The sequence below is a fragment of the Cyanistes caeruleus genome, chromosome 3 (assembly GCF_971803275.1).
Source record: "Cyanistes caeruleus chromosome 3, bCyaCae1.hap1.1, whole genome shotgun sequence".
NCBI classification, from domain to species: Eukaryota; Metazoa; Chordata; class Aves; order Passeriformes; family Paridae; genus Cyanistes; species Cyanistes caeruleus.
Genome location: NC_141703.1, coordinates 113759785 through 113782260, shown reverse-complemented (window position 1 = coordinate 113782260; position 22476 = coordinate 113759785). Strand labels below are relative to the sequence as shown.

Below are 22476 nucleotides of genomic sequence, written 5' to 3'. Positions count from 1 at the left end.
GTAGGGTTGGGGTTTTTTTTCCCTTCTTTTTTTTTCTAGAAAGCCTGTCAGTAAAATACTCAAAATTTTTATTTGGGGATCATTCAGGAATTGTATTCCAGTTTTCCACTGGAGGATTTACAAGGATGAGTTGACTGGAGCCTCTCTCCCCCTGAGTGTTTGAAGCAATTATCCCCCTGGAATCCCTGGGATCAGAGCCCAAGTGTTTGCAGCAGCAGCCATGGTGAAAGCTGGGGGCAAAAAGCCCATCTCTGTACTCAGGGCACCAGTAAGAGAAAGAGCAGCCCAATCTCATGGGAAATACTATTTCACCAACATTTTTTTTTTTCTTTTGCGTTGAAGGGGGAAGTTGGAGTCATGGGAAATGGTGCCAGAGCTCCTCCTGCTTTGTGTTCCTTGAACCAATGTCATAGGGGGCTTGATCTTGTGGATAACTCTCCTGAGACTGGAAAAAAAGTGAGAAAGGCAAAATAACCTGCAGAGAAACAAGAACTAAATAGGAGCAAAGCTCCCTCTGACCATACAGCAAGCATTGTTGAGATAGGCTGGCTTGGGCCAGGGATCCCAGGGGGGCATGGGGAGGGAATTGAGAGCAGCCTCTGGAGGAGCTGCGCCCGAGCCAGGAGCAGGGATTTGAGGGGGATGTGTGGCTGGGCTGGAACACGGTGGGATGCAGAGGAGCTGTGGGAGGGAGGCTGTGTCCCCAGGCTTTGGGAAGGAAAAGCAAAGCAGCGGTGTTTCCTCATGAAGTGCACAGCCAGTGCATCCCGTGTTTCTTTCCAGGGCTGGGCTCCCGTGTCGGTTCTGATGCTGTGAACCCAAGGCCCCCCGCTTTGGAGCAGCGAGACAGGGCAGCTCGACCCCCGGCTGCCCCAGGAATTTGCTCTTCCCCTCCTCTGAGCACTATCTTGACAGCTGAGAGCAGCCAGAGAGCTTTTGCTGACACGCCCTGAAAGGGAACATCTGGAGAGTGTAAGCTCTGCTTTCCCCTCGAAACATCCTCAGCTCAGGAATTTTCTTCTCCCAGTGGCCTCCTGCAGCCACATCCACTGACCCCGGGGCCCATCTGCATGCTCAGATGTTCTCCTGGCCTCTGGCAGGGATAACTCATCCCATGGGAGTCTGTGTGGGATGAACAGTGGCCTGGGATGTAGTTGGTTTTTAAACCACGGCTGTCTGTCCAGGCTGTTCAACAAACTAAACAAAGCCATTTCATTTCACCCTCCGGGCGTTTTGCAACAAATAAGTTTGTTGAGTTAAATAAACCCCTCAGATTTTGGTGGTTCTTCATGCTTGAGTGAGCAAGTGATCTCTGCCAGGCCATCCCTTCATTGATCCTGCAAGGGAAGTGCATCCCAAGTGCCTCTGTGACAGCAGACTGGCACATGTCACACACTCAGGAATAAACCATCACTGAATTTGTACATGGAACCGGTGCAGGTGACAGAAAGGATTGCAATGTAACAAAGAAACACGTTTCTTTCTTTGGATTCAGCCAAGTTAGCCATTCTTTTAAGCATGCCAAGGAAAAACCTGGAAGCCTGGCCTTAAGCTGAAATACCTGTTGATTGGAATATCTATGGAAAAATGCCAAGGGCAGGGACACCTTCCACTACCCTACACTGCTCCAAACCCCATCCAACCTGGCCTTGGACACTTCCAGGGACTGGGCATCCACAGCTTCTCTGGGCACTCCGTGCCAGGCCCTCCCCACACTCCCAGGGATTCCTAATTTAAAATTGAATCTATTTATTTTAAGCTCGTATCACTTCAGAAATGTTTCAGGTCCTGAACATACGCCAGAGTATTCACCTGTAAATAATTGCACACTCCGTAACTGGGTTTGCCAGCCCTGAGCCTTTGATGTGGTTTCCATAGCTCAGGAAGGTGCATCCAGAGACCTGAGTGCAGCAAGGTAACTGTGGTTTGTAAATGAGCCTTGCAATCATCATGCAGCAAGTCTGTCCTGGACACAAAGGAAAACGCTTGGGAAATGAAAGTTTTCGGCTGCAAAGCACCGAGATGAATTTTCATAGCTTGGTACAAGACTGCATTCATTTCAAGATTTTTTTAGTCTGGTGGTTTTTTTGCTGCTTTCCAGCAGTTCATTCAGCCATCCAAAATTCTCTCATGCTTAAACAAAACACAGAGGTCTTTGCTCAGGAGGGAGTCGCTGCTCTGGTCACATTTTAACAAGGTGTTTGGAATATTTCTTGCAAGGAAGCATTTGAATATCTGCCTTTCTTTGACTGCAAAAAACACCTCTTACTACAGATGCAAGCACACAGCCAGTCCTGGACTGTGCTCTGAGGATATTTTCTGACCTGTTGCAAAGAAAAAGGAGGAGAGTGAGGAGATACAACATTCTGAGGGCATCTTGGTTCCAAATTCACTGTGGTATGGCACTGGCAGGAGGGTTTGGACCAGCAGCAGTCCCTCCTGGGGTGTAAAGCTTTATTTCAACCCCATCTCCATCCTCATCATGCACTGAAATGGCCCTCAGAGCACCAGGGCTGACCCGAGGAGGCCACTGCAGGGGCTCTGTCAGCATTCCCCACACCTCACCCCTCTTCCTGCAGGATACACTAAATCCAGGGATTCACAACGGTCCGCTCTCCTTGTTCTTCACATCTCATCCATCACTGATTCCTAAAAGCTATTTGAAAATACAGAGCATTTCCCATACAAGCCTCTTGTGTTCTCTTACACGTAAATGAAACTTAAACCCAAGGTCTTAAATTACACAACAGTGTGCGCGGCAAGCAATGCTTCACAGCAGTTTAACTGAGATTCAGAAATTGAACTGCTTAATTAATGGAATGTGAAAAAGAATAACAGCACCAAAACAGCGACCCCCTGCTTGCCACTTTGATATTAAATTCCATTTGCTTTTTGATACCTCCAAAATGCCTTGGTTTATGTGTTGGAGAACTGCAGGACAGAAGCTGCAGAGAGCAAACTGGAGATTTTTCTGTGAGCACAGGTCTAGCAGGACTTTTGGAGTCCCAGGTCACCTCACTGCCAACACATTTCTGTAAAAGTCATCAAATAGTTCAGTGCTTACTCAGGTAAATTTGCATACATATACATTCATGTATATATAACTATATTCTGAATATTTTTAAGGACAACATATGTCCAAAGACAAGTTTTAAGCAGAATGCTCAGGTGCAGGATCCTGCAACAATGGAAAAGTGAAATACATTCATTCTCCATCCTGGGTTTAGGAAGGCCCCTATCCCTGTCAGCTGAGTGGCATCTGCAGGAGCCAGGCACAGAAGTCACAACGTCTTCAGCTCATCCTGACCATCCCTGGCATATGGAGAGGGTTCTCTTCTCCACTGCTGTCCCTGTTTTGGCTCCTTCCTGTTACTGTGGCAGTGCCAGCAAACACAGGCTCTCCTCTGCCTGCACTCGGGGGTTCAAACACCATAAACCCCTTAAAAATTATCTAAGAATATATTCTCACTTCAAAAAAAATCTCCTTTAAATTAATTTAAACTCTTCTAATCCGTAATAGCTGAACCCCAAATATTACAAAATTAAACAGTTCAACCCAAACTCTGCAAAAATCCCCAATTATTTTACAGCAGGATGAGATACCCAGGAAAACATAAGCAATAACAGCCTGAGATGGTTTTTTTTTTAGCCTATCAGCTCTAAGTCAGGGTATCTCCTGTGACCTGACTGAAGTCAGCAGTTAACCACTGGCTGCAAGAGGCCTGCTGATGTGGCAGGGAAATGTTGAATTACCACCTTTAATTTGACCAGGACAGAATGTACTCGGTGCCCTCCTGCAGCACAATTATGAGTTCACAGTAAGGATTCGCTGGGGATTGAGCCCAGCCTCCCTCGTGGCTGTAAAACTCCCAGTCCACAACCTAATAATCCTTTTTACTGCAGTATTTTAAATGGCTGGGGATGGCAAAGGACAATACTGTCAGGGTAGCTCTGAATTTCTTTGCTTTGGTGGGTATAAATCAAGCTCTGTATTATTTTTAGTAGCTTGTTATTACAGCTTTTGCAACCTGAAGACAGACTAGTGCCTTTAATTCATTAGTAATTTCAACAGTTAATCAGAAAATGTCATTACCTAGAAAGTCTGCAACTCAAAATAAAGCACACTGGAGTTAGATTTAAATTAAAGCATGGACAGAAATGAATGCAGCCTTTGATCCCCTTTTCATCCAGACTGCACCCTGATGGGCACAGCTGGACAGGATGGGAATCGTGAGAAGGCAGCGGTCTCGCCTGGTAAAAGGATACTGTCAACTCATTAAGTCCTGGAGTTGAGGCAATTAAAATAAAAAAAATTCACTGGGTTCTTTCAGAACTCTCCTCCTGTTTGCTGCAATGGGCATTTCTCACCAGTTTTATTTTTAAAAGAGGCTGATTTTCAGGTGTTTGACTGGAAAACACACCATTAACATCTGTTTAATCCCCGAAGTGGCTAAGCCATGTTTCTGTTAGTGGAGCCCAAACAAAGGCACCCAGCTCTGCCTGCCAGTCTCTCTGAAGGGATATTCCTTTAGGCAGGGAAAGAGTCTGGCTCCACACCCTCTTAGCACAGCCATGTATTTAAATAAGACAGGATGGAGCCTCTTCCCAACTGGGAAGCAAGCTGTACTTTTCAGTCTTCCAATGTAACTGTCTGCAGTACAGCTTTTCCTCCCCATTTTTTCCTTTGTTCCCATGCAGCAATGTTGTTAAAACCCTCACATTTGTCATGCTGACCAGAGAAACTGTGACACAGACCTGGGAATCATCCTGCCTGCCACTGTCCTCACCTGTGCAAGGGCTTGGTCACCTTCCCTGCGAACACAGGGACAATCCTGGTGCCTTCCCACCCTGGCTTTGACTGAGGAAACATCAGTGAAGCTCTCTCCTGGACGTGTCCTGCCCAAGTGCACCCCAGCTGCCATCAGTTCAGGCACTGGAGTGTGATCCTGTGTCCCCACAGCGTCCCACAAGGCACCAAACCACTCCCAGGACAGCGTGGGGACAGAGGACGTGCAGATTCTTGCTTTAGGTGGCTGTGTGCTGCAACGCTTGTAAATGTACCCAGGGCATGCAATGAGAGGAGATTTTCAATCCAAACTATTATTTATGGGCTATGAAGCTTTCACTTCTCCAGTTCCTGCCTCCTGGGACAGCACTGGATTTCTGTTTTGTTTGAAATTTCATCTGAAAACATATATTTCAATGGAGCATGGTGGTGTAGAGCCAGTTCCAGGGTTCCTGGCCCCAAGAATGTATTTAGCCACTGGGAACGTGTTTTGGAGAGATTCAGATGGTGGAATGTGGCCAGTCAAGACAAAAATCCAAGTTAAATGGACAGCAGTGTGAAGCAAAATCAGATTTACATTTGGGATGGGATGGGATGGGATGGGATGGGATGGGATGGGATGGGATGGGATGGGATGGGATGGGATGGGATGGGAGCTCTAGGTTGGCTGGTGCCAGGTACAGCTGCCCCTCAACAGGAGGGCACATTTTGCTGACACAACTCACATCTGTTAGGGTGCACGTGGTTCCTTTCAAAGTACTCCATAACACAAGCACGCAGGCAAAACTTAAAAACGTGCGTTATGCTTGAAGACAAATCTTCCTGACTTTCTGGCTAGTACAACTACAGGTGGGTTAGAGGTTAAGATCCTTGTGAGGTATTTCAACGAATTAACTGCTCCATCAGGTCTCCCTCAGCACGAGTGGAAGGTGGCCAGCAGCACAGACACAAAGAGCAGGGCAGGGCATCGCCGACCATCGCAAACTCCGAGCGGGGAGGTTCTGCCGGCTCTGTCTCCTCTTGCACCGCTGCCCTCCTCGCTCCGGTTTCCCGGCGGGCCGGGAGGGGCTGCACGGTGACAATGGCAGTGCACTCACTCACTCACTCCCTCACTCACTCACTCACTCACTCACTCACTCACTCACTCACTCACTCACTCCCTCCCTCCCTCCCTCACTCACTCACTCACTCACTCACTCACTCACTCACTCACTCACTCACTCACTCACTCACTCCCTCCCTCTCCGTCCCCGCCGGCTGCGGAGGCTCGGAGGGGACGCGGCGGTGCCAAGGGCCCGGCCCGCAGCCGATGGGCGCCCGTCGCTCCCGGCGGGGGACGGGGGCAGCTGGGCCGGGACCCCGAGCTCCGGCGGGGATAAGATGGAGCGGCGGCGGTGGAAGAAGCGGGGAGGGAGCGGGACGGAGCCGCCGGAGCTGCGGTGGCCATCGCGCCTTTCCGACACGCGGCTGGGGAAAAGCGACACAAAAGGCGCTCCCGGGCGGCAGCGAAGCGGAGCCACACGCAGAGCGAGGGGAGCGGCTCGATTCCCGGGAGAGGGATGCGCTGGGATGCCGGGGGGGGGACAAAGCCCCGGGCCGCCGGCTCTGCACGGCAGCCGCTCCCGCCGCGTGCGAGCGGATGGAATTACCGCAAATTGGAACGAGCCCGCTCCCCCCGCCCCGTGAGGCTGGAGCGGGAGGAGGGACAGGGGGGAGGCGCCGGCTCCGAGGAGGGGCGGCAGCCCGGGGCACTTGGGCTCGCCCCAGCGCCGGCCCCCGCCCGCCCCGCTCCGCCCCGCCGCTGCAGCGCTGCCCGCAGCAACTTCCCCGAGCGGCCCGGGGGCAGAGCCGGGCACGGCAGAGCCGGGCAGGGCCGGGCAGAGCGGAGCAGAGGCGGGCATGCCGGCGGCAGCGGGAGACGGGCTCCTGGGCGAGCCGGCGGCCGTGGCGGCGGGCGGGGAGGCGCGGCGGGCGGCGGCGGACGGCGGATCCTTCCTGGCCGCCTGGCTCAGCGCCGCCGCGCCCCGGGAGCGGCTCCGCGACTTCCAGCACACCAAGAGGGTCGGCAACTACCTGATCGGCAGGAAGCTGGGAGAGGGATCCTTCGCCAAGGTCCGCGAGGGGCTGCATGTGCTCACCGGAGAGAAGGTAGCGAGCCCCCCACCCCCGGGGCAAAACGGGGGGAAAACGGGAGGCTGGCTGGTGAGCGGGTGTGCTGAGTCCCTGCCGGCCGGGAGGATGAGCTCCCCGGCAGGATGGAGGAGCCCCCGGGAGGATGGAGGAGACCCCCCCCCCCTAAGGATGGAGTAGCTCCTCCGGCTGGGAGGATGAGCCCCCCGGGGGATGGAGAAGCCCCTCCCGATGTGGAGGAGCCCCCCGGAGGATGGAGGAGCCCCCCTGGAGGATGGAGGAGCTCCCCGGGAGGATGGAGGAGCCCCCCTGGAGGATGGAGGAGCTCCCCGGGAGGATGGAGGAGCCCCCCGGGAGGATGGAGGAGCCCCCCGGGAGGATGGAGGAGCCCCCCGGGAGGATGGAGGAGCCCCCCTGGAGGATGGAGGAGCTCCCCGGGAGGATGGAGGAGCCCCCCGGGAGGATGGAGGAGCCCCTCGGGAGGATGGAGGAGCCCCCTGGGCGTCATCCCCAACTTCCCTCGGCTCCGCCGGGCGCTCCTCCCGTGCCCGCCGAGCTTTCCCCCTTCCTCTTGCACTACTTCAGCTGCCTTGACCTGTCTTTTTTTCTTACTTTAATTTTTTTTTTTTTTCATCTTCCCCCCCCCGCCCCCCGCTCCGTTTGTTTGCTCACTTTTTCTGGTGAGAAAAGCGGGGTTTTTGGCGACAATCGTGTTTCTGGGGAGCCGTCCCTGTGCGCAGTCCAGTCGCGACATATCACGAGTGGCTCCACACTGGTACTTGTCGCGCAGCTGGAGATGCTGCGGGAGGGGGCACAGTCCGGCCGTCTCAAGTTGTTGGTACAACACCCGGCAAATGTCTTTGCTGGTGGAGATGCGCCCCGGCTGGTTCTTCCCCAGGTTGGTTGGTTGGTAAAGTCCGTGCAGGGTCTGTGATTTTTGGTTTTTATGCAGAGCCCTTGGGCGGAGGCTCTTACCCATCACTTCGGACAGGTCACGGCGTTACCCAGAGCAGCAGGGGCTTGGCTGGCCACTAAACCGAGCAAGGACGAGTCCCCAGCAAAGAGTTGCGCTGCTCTTGCTCATCCACACAACTTCTAAGTGCTGTGAGCAGCAGCTGAGGGAGCTGGGGTTGTTTATCCTGGAGAAAAGGAGGCTCGGGGGGGACCTTCTGGCTCTGCACAGGAGGGGACAGCCGGGGGGGAACAGGGACAAGAGGAGAGGGAATGGCCTCAGGCTGGGCCAGGAGAGGCTCAGGTTGGACATCAGTAGGAATTTCCTCATGGAAAGGGGTTTTACACTGTGGCAGAGAGGTTTTGAGTGCCCGTCCCTGGAGGTGTCCAGGGAAGGAGTGGAGGTGACACTCGGTGCCCTGGGCTGGGGGCATCGGGCACAGCTGGGACTCTGTGATCTCCGAGTTCTTTTCCAGCCTGAATGCCCCTGGGATTCTGTGAGCTGTCGGACTGGTGCCTCTCCTGTATCAGGGAAGCAGAGGGTTCCCTCCCCGGCAGGGTGCTGGTGCTGAAGCCTCCCCGGAGCAGTGGGGCTGTGTGCGGTGTAATTCCCTCCAGCTCCAGCGGCACCGCAAACGTGCCGCTGGTGATGATTGCATTCTTGCACTCTCGGGTAGTTATTTCTTCATTCCAATCAATTTGTCACGGGGCGAGATTTAATATAGGGCTCTGAGAACCTCATCATGTGAAAAATGAGAAGGTTTGTGAATATTATCATATAGGAATGCAAAATAAAATAAATAAATGTTGCTCTCCTCTGTTACCAAGCGTGTGCTTCTCCTTGGTAACAGAAACATCCAATGATCCTGCAGTTGATAAAAGGCACATGCACACACACGTCCTCCCCACCTCCACATTTTGGGTTTGCTACATTTATCTCAGTCTGTTAAGAGGGGAAAAAAATAAAAAAGATCCACCACACACCCCTCTGTCTCAGCTCCCAGGTCTGCTGCTTGATTCGGGTTTTTTTTTCCCTCTGTGTCTTGAATAGCACACGCTGTGACAAAGTGACAAGGAGAAACTCAGCGAGTCACTCTTCCTTCCTGCTGAGCCACTGTGTCCATCTCTGGGGGCAGAGGTGAGGTGGTCAGCATCTTTGAGGGTGATCTCCGAGCTCTGTGTGACCCGGCCCTGTGCAGGGCTGAAGGATCTCTCACGTATTTCCAAACTGACTGACCAAACATCCAGGTTCCCAGAAACCCGCCTCTTTAATTCCAGCTATTTGTGGATGAGCAGTTCGAGTCGAGGGGTGGCAGATAAGAGTTATTAACGATTGGCTTCGGGTGAGGTCCTCTCTGAGAGATGTTCCTCCCTCTCACCCGAGGGGTGAATGCTTTCCACCCCACATGTGCCCGGGGCTCTGTGGGGAGACACCACTGCACCTGGCTGTGGAGATCAGCCATTCCTTCAGCCCTCCAGCAGAGCATCCTCCGTGATGTGCTGCCAGCAGAGCATCTCCGCTCCCCGGCTGCCAGGCACTTCTGTTCCCAATCCCATTCCCATCTGGCTCCTCCCTAGGCTGGAACGGAAGGTCTCTCCATAAGGTGGCCCCACTTCTGTGGCCCGAGGCAGATCTTTGCTGAGGCAGGGCATTGCCTGAATTCAATCAGATTGCCCTAAGTGTAGAGCAGAGTGTTCCCCGTGCAGTGTGGGAGCCCTTACGGTCACCGAAATGTCAGATTTCAGCGGGGGACCCAAACAGGTTTTGATCTGCAGCAGACTTTAGCAGCCCAGGAGGAGTTAATGCGCGTTGCTGTCTCGGGAATTGGTGTGTTTGGGCATGAAATCCGGGGATTAACGAGCCCCCAGCCAGCCGAGGGTACCAAAAAGGTGACAAAAATCTGCCATTACCTCACGCTGGCATTACTGGGAGCTGGAAAGGTCTTCCAGAGGATGGGATGGCACATTCTGCAGGCCAGACAAGGGCTCCTTCAGCAGGGCAGCTGATGGAAGGTGCACTCAGAGTGACCTGTGTGGGATGGCAGCGCCTGCGAGCTCGGCAGGGTGAGCTGAGGTGAGGTTTTTAAACCTTCCCCACCCAGGTTTTTATCCATGGACCTTAACCCACATCTCTGGCGGTGCTGCTTGTGGTTTGTGCTGCCATAGTGCCAGGCATGTTATTATTTTCTGGGCTTGAAAAGCCCTTGGGGGGGCCTGATGCAATTAAGTGCATTTTAGCTGAGCGTTGAACAGATTATTCTCTCCGTGGCTTTTGAATGAAGTATCACAGCCTGTAATCTGACATTTTGGGGTAAAGGGCTGATTTGTCAGCTCCACTCAGGCAGTCTTTATTGCTAATCCTAAGGAAATGTAGCTCTTCTATGAGGAGCAAGCCAATTTAGCTTTAGATTGTGGCTCTGAAGCCCTGCTGAGTGAGCTGTATTTGGGTGGCTTTGGGAGCCTGTGCACAGCTTGGATTGTTCCAAGTCATTCACTGGGTGATGGGGATCAGGCAGAGGAGCTATCTCTCCTTTATGAAGAGAGATGTTTTTATAAAAAGAGGTATATTTTTATAAAAGTACACTTATATTTTGCATTCCTGGGGAGCTGAGAGTATGTTGCCATCACTGTGGTGGGGTGATTTGAGGCTCTGTTATCACACTTTGTGTTATCTATTCTGATATCTGCTGCAATATCCCAATATCCAGTGCAATGTCCCAATAACTCACACATTGACAACATATTGAGCCAAAGTTCCTGTAAACAAACCTGATCCAACATTATATTTTACTGTTTTTCACTGTAATCTTTGACACTAGCAAAAAAAAAAAAATAAATTAAAAAATCACTGAGGCAAATTGACTCATTTGATTTCTCATCCAAGGAAAAATTTGTTTATAATTTTCTTCAGTGCTATTGTTGAGATGGAACAAGGTACGTTTTTAGTTACACTTAGTCAAGAGGCATTCTGCATCAGTGGGAAGCAGTGGCTAAAAATACAATTTACCAGTTATTCTATGGAGGCAAAGCAATTAGTATTAAAAGTGGCCTTTTCACAGAAGAGTTCACGTTCAGAACGCATTTCTTTATTAAAGAGGTAGAGGAAAAAATCAAAAGGCGTATTTGAGCTTTCCCCCCAGAGGTGCAGGAGTGGGTGGGCAGAGCCTCCCTGCAGAGACCTGGAAATGCCTCTTTGTGTCACAGAGTTAATTTTGCCACGAGTAAATTTCACCTTTCCCTGAGTGTTTCACCACAGGTTTCAGGAAATGGAGACTCGGGGGCTTTTGGGGGTGTTGGCAGGTGTGGATCTGATGCCATCACTGCTCTTCTTTGGGAAATTCAGCACTGGGGGGGACTGTCAGCCTCGTCTGGGTTTCAAACCCAGAATTTCCCAAGCAGCAGCAGCACTGGCTTAAAACCTAGAAAATCGGAAATTGGGAAATACCCATGTGCAGTTGTAAGATCTTTACCTCTGGCTTCACCCTTTCTGAGTTTTGGGGGCCTTGAGGGCTTGTGTGGTGTCACTTTCAAACCAGCCAAATGGGTCAGCATTTGCTTGGCTGCAGGCAAAAGTTGAGTTTCTGAGGTGTTTGCAGGTCTTTCAGTTCAACCTCTTCCTTTTTCCTCCCTCCCAGGTACTGTGAGGGTGCAGATAAAACTGTGAGACCTTCATTGTTTTCAGGGCATCAAGAGGGTAAAGCTGCAGGACTTTCATTTCAAATTTGATCTGGGTTTTTTTTTGTTGTTGTTGTTTGTTTGTTTTTTTCTTTTTCCTTCCTCCTGTGATACTTGTATATCAATCTCCTGAGTGCCTTTGTTCTCTCACTTATGTTTAGTTAGTAATTTCATCTTTACCTGTTTCTCAACATACTTTCAAGCTTTATCTCTATCCAAAAATTATTTTGAAGAAGCTTATTTTGAAAAGCACAGAGTGGCTTTTTCCCAGGATGCTGTTCCCCTTTATTAAACAGCTGCCAACTGTTGCACCTGGAAGATGTGCCACTCTTAATTACATGCGCTGAGGAGGCAAAACGAGGCTGTTTCTGCAGCCTGGATTATGACATTTTCCTTGCTTCTAGGTGTTTGCTTTCGCAGCTTTTCTTTTCACAGGGGTTTGCGCCCGTGTGTGCAGATCCAGAATTTGTGCTGGAGCTTCTGTTAACGTGCAAGGCTCCAGGAAATGTTTTGGAGAGCAGCAGTGTGCTTGCAGTGGCAGCACTGAGGAGCTGGCTGGGAGCAGGAGCAGGCTGCTGTGTCAGCGTGGTGTTCCCTCAGAGGTGTGATAGAGCTCACAGTGCTTTCAGCAGAAGCCAGGCTACTGATGTGCTCCCACCTGGAAAATAACCAGGTGAAAACTGGCTGTGAAGCCATGCTCTTCCCTCTCTCCCTTTCCTGTGCTGCACAGTGGGTGTGAGCAGGAACGAGCTGGGATAGGCCAGGAGCCCGTTCATTAATCTTCCAAAAAGATTGACTTGATGTTTTTCAGCTGGAGCTTGCAACTTGTCCTGCAGTGAGCTGAATTGATGCGTGTGTGGCAGTTCCTTATCCTCTTGAGATAATCTGCTTTCAAGTTTGCATTCAGCAGTTTTAAGGATGCCTCATGTCAGCAATGTGCTGCTTTTCCTACAGACAGTTTTCCTTTCAGTGGCAGATGTGGGATGGAGGGAAGCCGAGCGTTTTGGCTTCAGCTGACACCAGGTGACGCTCACATCTGGATCCAAGTATTTGTTCCTGTGAGTTTTGTAGTTTTAACTTGTTTGATGATATGCAGAGCTGTGTGCCCATTCCCAAAGGCATGAGTTACCTATAAATGTCTGGGCAATCAGAGCACATCTTGCTTCCTGCATTGTGCAATGTCTCCTGTGACAGCAGCGACCTGCAGGATACTGCTGCAGCTTCCTGCATTTCAGCAGGTGCAGCGTCTCTGCCCCTCTGCCCTCGGGAGCTGGGAAAAGGGAGGCTATCGATGAGCAGCATCCTCTTCACAAGGATGTAGCCCTGGCAGGAAAGCAGTGGTGACAAACCTTGTGGTGACTGAGTTGTGGCAGTCTGCCTGAACCCCAAGCTGTTGTGCTGTCTGAGCGGCGGCGCAGGAATGAGCTGAGGGTTTACAGCTGACTGTGCTGTTCTTCAAGGTTATGGAGAGGCACCAAAGCTGTCCAAAGCCAATCACTGGGGAGGTATCAGCCAGGAGATGAATTAGGGGGATTGCAGGGTTAGTGCTCACCTGGCAGAGTGGGGTACAAGTGCTCCAGAGCATGGACTCAGGCCATGCCTGCCCCACTTGGGCTACTCCAGCTCCACCTTGGCTGCGCTGTTATTTTCAAGCGGATCAGAGAGCAGAAAACCCAAACCTCCCTCTTCCATGGCCCAGTGCAGGAGCTCATGCTGTTTCCCTGAGGGGTTGTCTGATCTCCTGCAGGGGATGAACTCAGCCTTGAGAGTGCTTCTGGTGGGCTGGAGGTTGTGCTGGTGAAGAGAACTGGGCTGGCTTTTCTGCAGGAGGAGAGAATCTGCTCTGGGCCCCACCTGGGACAGAGGCACCCCTTTGTCAGCTCAGTGGAACCCTGCCACACCTGAGTGCTGATCTGTGCTTTGTCAGGGCTGGCAGAGAGCAGGGTCAAACCTCATCCACATGGAAAGGGCCTGGAAGGAGTCACCACGGTCCCCCAGGGAAACCACCTGCGAAAAATTAACAAAAGCTGCTGCTGCACTGACCAAAGTCTCCTTTTCTGCCTGTGTTTGCTCTGCTCTGGCCCTGAGCTCTGGGTTCAGCACCTCTGGTGCTATACCCATGGTGCTTCTCACTTGCCATGTGAGATCAGAGGCACGCTGAGGAAAACCATTGCAACAAAGAGAACTAAAAAAAGCCAAGTTATATAAAATAAAGTTCCTTTGCTCTCTGTCTGTTGTGGAAGATTGTCATGGAAACATTTTTTTTTCGGAGAATAAATTCGTTTTCTGTGAATAATGTCCACAGAGCTGAGGGAGAGAGGGTATTATTTATATATAAAATCTTTATTGGAGACACCTTTTTCCTGGCTCCTGACAGTTGTAAATGTTTTATCTGCTGTGCTTTAAATCACTACAAAGGAGAGTATTACCTGGGCCTCAAAAGCCGTGGCTCACTGGGGTCGGCTTGTTGGTTTTTCTCTTCCTTAAATCCAGAGAGCTGTATTGGTATTAAATCAGGGGCACTTAGCCTTCCAGAGCTCCAGTTCTGCATGAGGTCACTAAAATGTGGAACGGGGGCTGTATTTAATGGGAAACATATCCCACAAGCAGGGAGAGGGGAAGCAGCGGTGGCTGCCGCGTTTCTCCGGCAGGGATCGGTGCTGGAGGAATGTCCTTGGTGTCCCTGCTCTGCTTCTGCTTCCCTGCTCGAAACCTGAGCCCTTCATCCATCTCCTGCCATGGGAGAAGCTCTCAGCAGCCTCGGGAGGGCCAGCCATGGCTTTATTTTCCCCATAGCTGCTCGTCCCTTGAGTTCAGAGTTTGCCTCTGGTGTTTTGGCATGTTGGTCTTACCTTAGGAACGGGGGTCACAAAGCCTTTTTCTGCAAAACAGGGAGATTTTGGAAAGCTTGGTGGATATTTTGTGGTTTTGTCAGTGGCAAGGCAAACCCATCTGTCCCAGGCACTCAAGAGACGAGATTGCTCCTTGCAGGAAACGTCTCCGGCCTGCAGGCTGCTTTTGACGAGCTGTGTAAGGATTTCCTTTGGAACCTTTTAGTGCATCCTCGTGTATGTCTGTGCCTGGCTTTCTGCCACCACTACTTTCATCAGTGTCTGCATAATCTCTCTTGACTTGTGGTGATATCCTTGGAGGCCAGGGAGGTAAAAATGTGCTGCTCTCCCTCACGGCTGCCCCATTAATTAGCTGACCAAGAGAGCACTGGGAGGCTGCTGGAATTGATTTCTTTCTGCCAAAGGCAAGACAGATCCCCACCATGACCCACTCAAGACGAGGCATAAGCCAAGTTCCTTCCCATGGATGAGGCTGTTCTGTGTTCCTGCTGCCCAGGCGGTCTCTGACCCTGTGGCATCAGTGCCTGGTACAGATGCTGCTGCCTGGGACACGTAGAACAAAGGAAAAATGTATTTTATGTGGGTTTCTGTTCTGAGTGGCTGGGTAGGGGCAGTGTGTCACCCCACTTTGCCTCCAAACCATCTCCTGCTGGTCCCTGAGCTGTGAAAGCCTGGCTGTTCCAGGTGCCAGGGATGCTGCCAGGTCAGGATATGTCTGTCTGTCCCTGTTTGAACAGGGAGTGACACAGAAGATGGGAGGGAAGGGGCAGCTGGCTCTATGGAAACAGCAGAGCAGAGGCCCAGGGAAGGATAATCACAGCTGCCTATGGAACATGGCATCTCCATAAATATGATGGGAGGTAACAGACATGTTGAAGAGGAATAGCCTGAGTTTCCCCCATTTACCTTTTGGGATGTTAATTTTAATTTTATTAAAGAACTTCCTCTTATCAGAAATCTTTCCCTCTTGTAGGTGCTTGCAGGAAAATCATTGAATCAGTGCTTAGCAGTCTCTTAATTAAATATTTTGAGCTTCAGTCAGTTACTATGACAAACAGTTCTTGGACCTCAGACGGTTCTGAAGCTCTTTTCAGAACTCCTTCCAAAACTTCAAAGTAATTTTTTAATTACTGGCACCAGAACTGGAGACAGCACTCCAATAATAGTCCCCAGTGCCTTGCACAGGTGTAATTAATACCTTTTTTTACTTTACCAAATACATCCTGCTCATGCTTTTAGAGGGATTATGTTTAAGTTGGCTGTGGCATCAAGAGGCCTTAGGATCATTTGCTTATCTAAAGTCCTCCTGAATACCTTTCTACGCTGCTGGCTGCTGTTGTGTTTGGGCTGCAGGGAATCGGTAGGACGTTGTTTTTATCCCCTGGCCATTGGATTCTTCCCCTTCAGGCTAGCAGGAATCCAAAGTGCATGAGTGAATGTACTCAGGGCTTGTCTGGAAGAGCTGATGTTTCTTCAGGGGCTGATTTCAAGCCTTTCTGGCTGTGTCTGGCTGCCAGCAGAGCCAGTGGCCTCCTGCCTGCTGGGACATTTATCCTGGGCTCCTCTGCAGCAGCTGGGTTTGTGTATTGCTGCACCCCAAACTCTTGGCTTATGCTGCCAGACTCAGAAGAAAAGAAAATACCTTTGCAGCAGTGACTCCTCTCTACCTTTTTTGATTGCTGATTTTACTACAATTAGAGGAAATGCTGAAATACCCTTTCCTTTAGTGCTTTATTTCTTAGGATACTGGTACTTGCCCTATAAAAACCAACCTTCCTTTACTGCACTGTCAAATTTGCTAAGCTGTAACAGTCAGATAAAAAAATAAACTCTACCCAGAGAATGAAATTGGCATTTTCTGATCCTTGGATTTGGTTGTGATGAACAACTTGTTCTGTGCCTGGCTGGGCGATTGCCCAAAATGAGATGCCCTCGAAGGCATTGAAGGGTTGATTTTGGGACTGCGCTGACAATTGTGCAGGCTTCAGAGTTAGGTCTGTCTAATATGATTTGGGTTGGCCACCCAAAATCACCAGCTGGTTTTGAAAACGGAGCTCAGATTTTTGTGGTGAGAACAGTGGTAAATACAAAGCAAGCTGCAAGTGAAGCCAGACAGCTATCGCTGGAAATAAGGGAGGAAAGAAACTGAATTTATTGCTGCCTTGGGCACAGCAGAAAGAAAAAAGCTGGAGATGGACTTGCAGTACCGATGGCTGCAAAACATCGCCATGGTCTGGCTCTTTGTCTCATTCTCCTGGCTAAGCTGAAGCTGGACAGAAAAGGTTTTTGATTTGGGTGCAGAAGTCCAAGTCTCAGGCCTTCTCTTTGCCCTGAGCTGCAGCTCTGAGCTGCACTGGCACGGTCAGGATGCTCCAGGATGGTGCTGGGTGTGAGTGCTGCTGCCTGGCTTGGCACCACGGCAGGCAGGTCTGCCAGGAGTAGACTCTGGGGAAAAAAAAAGAAAGAAGAAGAGGAAAAAAAGAGGAGAAAGGCAGGGGGTTGTCCCTCCAACAGTGAAATAGTCCTGCCGATAGTTGGAGTTGCTTTTCTTGTGCTCTCTTGGTCTCCTGGCCAAATCCCACAGAGTTCTTGCTGGATTCCTTTTCAAACCAGTTTCCTCTCAATTCAGCCGAAGCTCCCTTTAGCAGCAGCCAGCAGGAACTGCCTCCCTCTTAGGCTGGGAATTTGCAGAAGGAAACAATCCAAGTGGTCGGGTAAGTGGGGAAACCTCTTCAAAAAGCCCTCAAAATGTCACACCCCGATTTTGCAAGGTCACATGCCGTCCCCTGTTCTCTGCAAAGTTAAACATGTTAGAACATTATTTGCAGAGCTGGGGCCACTGCAGTGCAAGTGTTCCTGGAGCTGTTACTGCAGGCAGCCGAGCTGGGCATCCTTCAGGACCTCTTGACTTTGGCTTCTCGAAGACTTGAGCGAAGCAGCACTGCTGCAGAGCAGCCAGGCCGCCAGCTAAACTGACCTCTGGGCAAGCAAATGCCTGCAGAAGCACGACTTCCCGAGCTGGGCTTTTTCCAAGTGTCCCTGGCAAGGTTTTAAATAGGTGGCAGGAGGGATGAGGGTGACCCAAGTCACCCCAGGACACTTGGACTTGTGCTCGCCGAGCACCTGGAGGTTCCTCCTGCCCGGAGCAGCAGAACCTCGTTGGGATGTTGGCAGGTCTGGGAAGCTGCCCAACGGGAGCTGGTGCCTCCTGCACGGACACAGGGATGGGGGCATTCCTAGGATGAGTGGGACCCCCTTCCCTGCCTCGTGGCACTTCCAGACTGCTTACAAAGGGGATGCAGAACATGGCAGCAGCTCTGGCTCCCAGATTTCTCCAGGCAACGCTTGGCCCTTTAAACTGCTTCTTCTCAGGTTTATTTTTTTCCTGGGGGCCTTTCTGCGACTGTTTTTGTGCAGTTTGGTGCCAGTCAGCTTCAGCCTCCCCCGCCTCTCTCTCCCTGAGACTCACGAGCCCTCGCGGAGCAGGAGCTGGCAGCGGTCCCCAGCGCCCGTGTGTGCGGGACACGTGCCGCTGTTTGGGTGAGGACACGTGCCCGTGCTGGGCATTCTGCTGCTGCCTGCTGCAGCCTCTCCTCGCTGCACAGAGCAGCGCAGAGGTGCTGGCCCTGCCCTCACCTGCGCTGCTCTAGCCCAACTCGCATTAGTGCAGCGATGGAGGGGAGCAGCGATTGCTCATCTGATGTGTCACAGCGTAACCTTCAGGAAAGTAATTCATTCCAACGGTGTAATTCTAGGACTCGGGAACCAAAAATATGGGCTATTACTCATCTTTGTATCTCATAACACAGAATAACCTGAACCATTTATCTGTTTACACAGCAGAGGTTTAGCCAAAAGCAGAATGTCAAGAGCCACTGTTGCTACATATTGAGAGTAATTGCTTGCTTTATCGTTTATTATTTTTTTTTTTTACTTCTGTGCCAGCATTGGCCAGGAACTCAAGTCAGGAGATAGGCATGATGCAGAAACAAAGAGCCCCTACTTGAAGCTTGGGAGAGAGCAAAGCTGAGTAATTGGCATGTCTTGAGTAGGCTGTGAAAGCTCCAATGTGTTTGTTTGATGATTACCCAACGTCTGCAGTATTTTCTCCACTGAACGCTTTTTCCTTCTGCATGAATGAAATTTCCAGGTGCGTGCACGCACATCTACGCTGCACAGGAGGCTCTGTGGGTTAAGTGTGTCTGGGCACATTTGGTCTTCACTTGCCTTGTCTACCTCTGGATGAACTCAGAATCGGGGATATTGAGCTAAGTCAGCCCTGGGCTAGCTGCATGCAGAGTTTGATCCCTAGAACAGGGTGTTACTGGAACAAATCTGCTGTTTCCACCTTGGTCAGCTCTGTCAGCTGTGCAGGGGGATCTCTCAAAGGGCTCTTGAAGAGCTGGGCTCAGAGCTGGGCTGAATCCCAACGCTGCTTTGCTTGTCTGCTGGGATTGGTGGGGTGCCTGACAAGGCTCCTGTCAAAATGGAGGGGAAATTTGTCCTTAAGGCATAGAAAGCTAATTTTTGGTGATAGTGGAAAAGTCCTCCAGTAGTCACATGGTTGACTCTGTCCTCTGGGGTCAGGGGGCTGCTCCACCTCCACAGCTGAGCTCAGGCTGGGCAGCACATGTGGACGTGTATAATGTGCTTTTTACTGTCAGTGAGTTAGGGGTGACTTACCAAGATGCATAATAGATTGCTGCTTCATGCTGTTACCACACCGTGTTTTGTACCTTGCAGCTGTGATAAATGCCAGCTTTTCATTTAATTTTATTTTATTTTTTAAACTTTGGCAGAGATTGTGTTGTGCTGCCAATGTACAATATGGTATCTCATGTTTCTGTAACCTGTGAATTTGCTTGTCCTCACCAGAGTAACTCCTGTGGTTTGCTGTCTAAATACTCTGTGCAAGCCTCTGTGCTCAGTTCCACCTCATTAGATGAAAGAATGAACTAATTTAAGTCCGTTTCCTTGGTGAACCACCTGAGGCTTTCAGAAATGGTGAAATTAAGCTCTGATTTACCTGTTGTTTTATCTGATGACTAAATGATGTCTCTTTAATGCGAGTAGTCAGGGGTGCAGCTCCCAGGTCCTGATGCTGCTCCGAGTTCACCCAGGCAGCTCTGGTGTCTCAGCTCTTTATCAGGGCTGTGCCATCACAATGATCTTTCCACTGCAGGAACACAATCAGCCAATAACACACTCAGCAATATTGGCTCCTGGCTCTCAGCACACACCAGGAAGCCCCAGTTCCTGCAGTTTTATCCTTCAATTCCAAGGCATTCATGTCAAAGGGGAGGATGACTGGGAAGCCTGAACATTTCCAGGGATCCAGGGGCAGTCACATCTGCTCTGAGCACCCTGTGCCAGAGCCTCAGCATCCTCACAGCCAGGAATTCCTTCCCAATATCCCATCTAACCCTGCCCTCTAGCAGTGGGAAGCCATTCCCCTTGCCCTGTTCCTCCAAGCCCTTTTCCCAAGTCCCTCTCCAGCTCCCACAAGAGAGAAAAAGCAGGAAATGTGCTGGGAGAGCGGTACCAAAATGGTTTTGTTTTTCATAGTATGTTTTATATGCAAATCATGCAAAGCCAACACTTGACTATAGTTTAAGAAAATCGTAATGAAAGGATATCATCTCCAGTTGTGTATTCAAAGCCAGGAAAAGCCAAAAATGACACTTAAAAGTTGTAAACACCAGCCTGGAGGCTTTCTGAGTAAACAACAGCAGTAAATGCCCAGCGTTAAGCATGTCAAGTGTTTGTGGGTGGTTAGTGGGATTGTCTCCTCTCCTTTGTTACTGATTTCCTTGCAGTAATTTTTGACTGGCATTGTAGAAGGAAGTGAAGGATGGATGAGTCAGTGGGGTTGGAAAAGCAACTCTTTCTCTGACCTGAAGCCACGGTGTGCCAGCTGAGAGGGACATCCTTGTGACTTCTGGTTTTCTTAATGGCTGTTTTTAAAACATTTAGAGCAACAAAATCCTCCATGTGACAGCTAGCCTCTCCTGTTGTCTCCTTAGGTGGCAGTGAAAGTGATTGACAAGAAAAGAGCCAAAAAGGACACCTATGTCACCAAGAACCTGCGGCGGGAAGGACAGATCCAGCAAATGATCCGCCACCCCAATATTGCCCAGCTGCTGGATATACTGGAAACCGAGAACAGCTACTACCTGGTCATGGAGCTGTGCCCTGGTGGCAACCTGATGCACAAGATCTACGAGAAGAAGAGGCTGGAGGAGCATGAAGCCCGCAAATACATCCGGCAGCTCATCCTGGCAGTGGAGCACCTTCACCGGGCGGGAGTCGTGCACAGGTAATTTTGTGTTGTTTGTAAAGTTTGTGTCAGCTCCTCTAAGTGGGGTTTGTTTGTATTGTAAGGAGATTTCCTTGTGATAGTGTGTTCCTGAGAGCTTTCTGGCTCCTTGTTGTGGTGTTGTTTGAATGCTCCTGTCTTGAGCTGTACCTGCAGAAAGCACTTAAGCAGCTTCAGGTGAGCACACAGGAGCTGTGCTGACTCCACAGCCAGGAGCTGGGCTCGATGAACCTTGTGGATCTCCTCCAGCTCAGGATATTCTGTGGGTCTGTGACAGTAAAGATAAGGTAGAGTCCAAAAGTAGGGCCCTTTCACTGCAAGCACTGCTCTGCCCCAAGGTGAGCCAGTGAATCATTTTGCTGTTTCTTTGAGAAGGAGGCTGTGCCTGTTGTTTGTCGCATCACCTCGGCGGGGCCTCACGGCACGGAGAGAGCCAGAGCTGCTGCAGTGCATCACCTCATTTCTCCAGGACTTTCATCCACTGACTCACAGGCACCCACAGGGACCACCCAGCCCAACTCCTGGTCCTGCACAGGACGCCCCAAAAATCCCACCCTGTGCCTGGGAGCATTTTCCAGCCACTCCTTGAGCTCTGTGTGTGAGTGGGATGCGCCTCTCCTGGCACGAGGATGCTGTGGAGTTAGGAGTTCACCTGGGCTCCAGGGAAACAGGACAAGCTCAGCAGCGAGGAGGCTGCTGAATAAAGAGTAGCTGCCTCTGCCTGAAGCCCCTGAGCAGCAAGTGGGAGAGTGCAGGTGGCGGTGTCACACGTGACTGCCTGTCCCTGTACCTTTCTCCACTCCTGTGCTCTCGGCTGCTATGGAGACAGGAGGATGGTGGGCTGGCTGGACCTTTGGAGCCAGCATCTCTCCTCTCCTGTTCCTAGGTGTATTTATAGGGCGTTGTGCTAAGAAGGAGGCTCTGCTTTCTAAATCTGGGCCAGCTGGTGTGAAGTCTGGGCTCCCACGCAGTTCCCGTGTGATGCCGAGCGAGTTGTGTAGGCCCCGTCCTCCTGGGTTCTGTGGGCACGCTGCGGGAGCCAGACATCCCAAGGCTTTGCAGGATCTGGTTCTGCATCTCCTCAGCTCCACTGAGCGTGCAGGAGGTGGGAGCTGCCCACAGACAGCTGTGCCCAGCTGTGTGCTGAGCTGTGCAGCGGGGGTGCAGCCACTTTTGTCTTGGGTCTCTGTGTGTTCCCTGTGGTCCATGGGGGATAACTGCTATGTGCACAGGCCACCTCTGGTCTCACTTCCAGCTACATTTCTGGTACCACGGTTCCCTACCAGCCTCAAAACTGCTGATCTCTTTACATTTTTAACCCCACAGCTTGAGGCAGGGACAAGGAAGAAGTTTCCTTACTGTTTTCAGGCATCAGTTGATACCCAGTGTTTAGAGAGAGGGAGAGATAAAGGAAATAAATCAAGTTTCTGAGATGGGCAGAGGAAAACAAGGCAGGAACAGATGGACATGTTTAGCTTTTAACAGCAGGATTGGGTCAGCACCAGCAATTCCTCTCCCCCAAAAATTTACCTTCTGCACAGTGGCCAAGGCACTTACAGGGGGCTGCCAGGCTTGACTTCGATTCCATCCTTTTTCTGAAAGGACTCAAACCCACATTTTGTACCAAAATAGCTCGTTCCCTAAGCACCAGCTGGAATCAACAGGCTGTTGTGGTGAGAAGGAGGCAAGGCTTGGGGCCCAGGGTGAGCCTGAGTTTCTGTGTGGATGCTGAGGAGTTTCTGTGTGGATGCTGAGGAGTTTCTGTG

General features: G+C 50.9%; 1 protein-coding gene across 1 annotated transcript in view; it reads left to right on the top strand.

The window, feature by feature from the left end:
* The first annotated feature begins 6633 nt into the window (after positions 1–6633).
* The window catches only part of HUNK (hormonally up-regulated Neu-associated kinase), a 43997-nt gene continuing 28154 nt past the window's right edge, over positions 6634–22476 (top strand). Inside the window, exons 1-2 of the mRNA XM_086883677.1 lie at positions 6634–6934; positions 20418–20710. Of these exons, the coding sequence (XP_086739803.1) occupies positions 6686–6934; positions 20418–20710 (542 nt within the window). The 5' untranslated portion in view covers positions 6634–6685. The remainder of the gene's footprint in view (positions 6935–20417; positions 20711–22476) is intronic.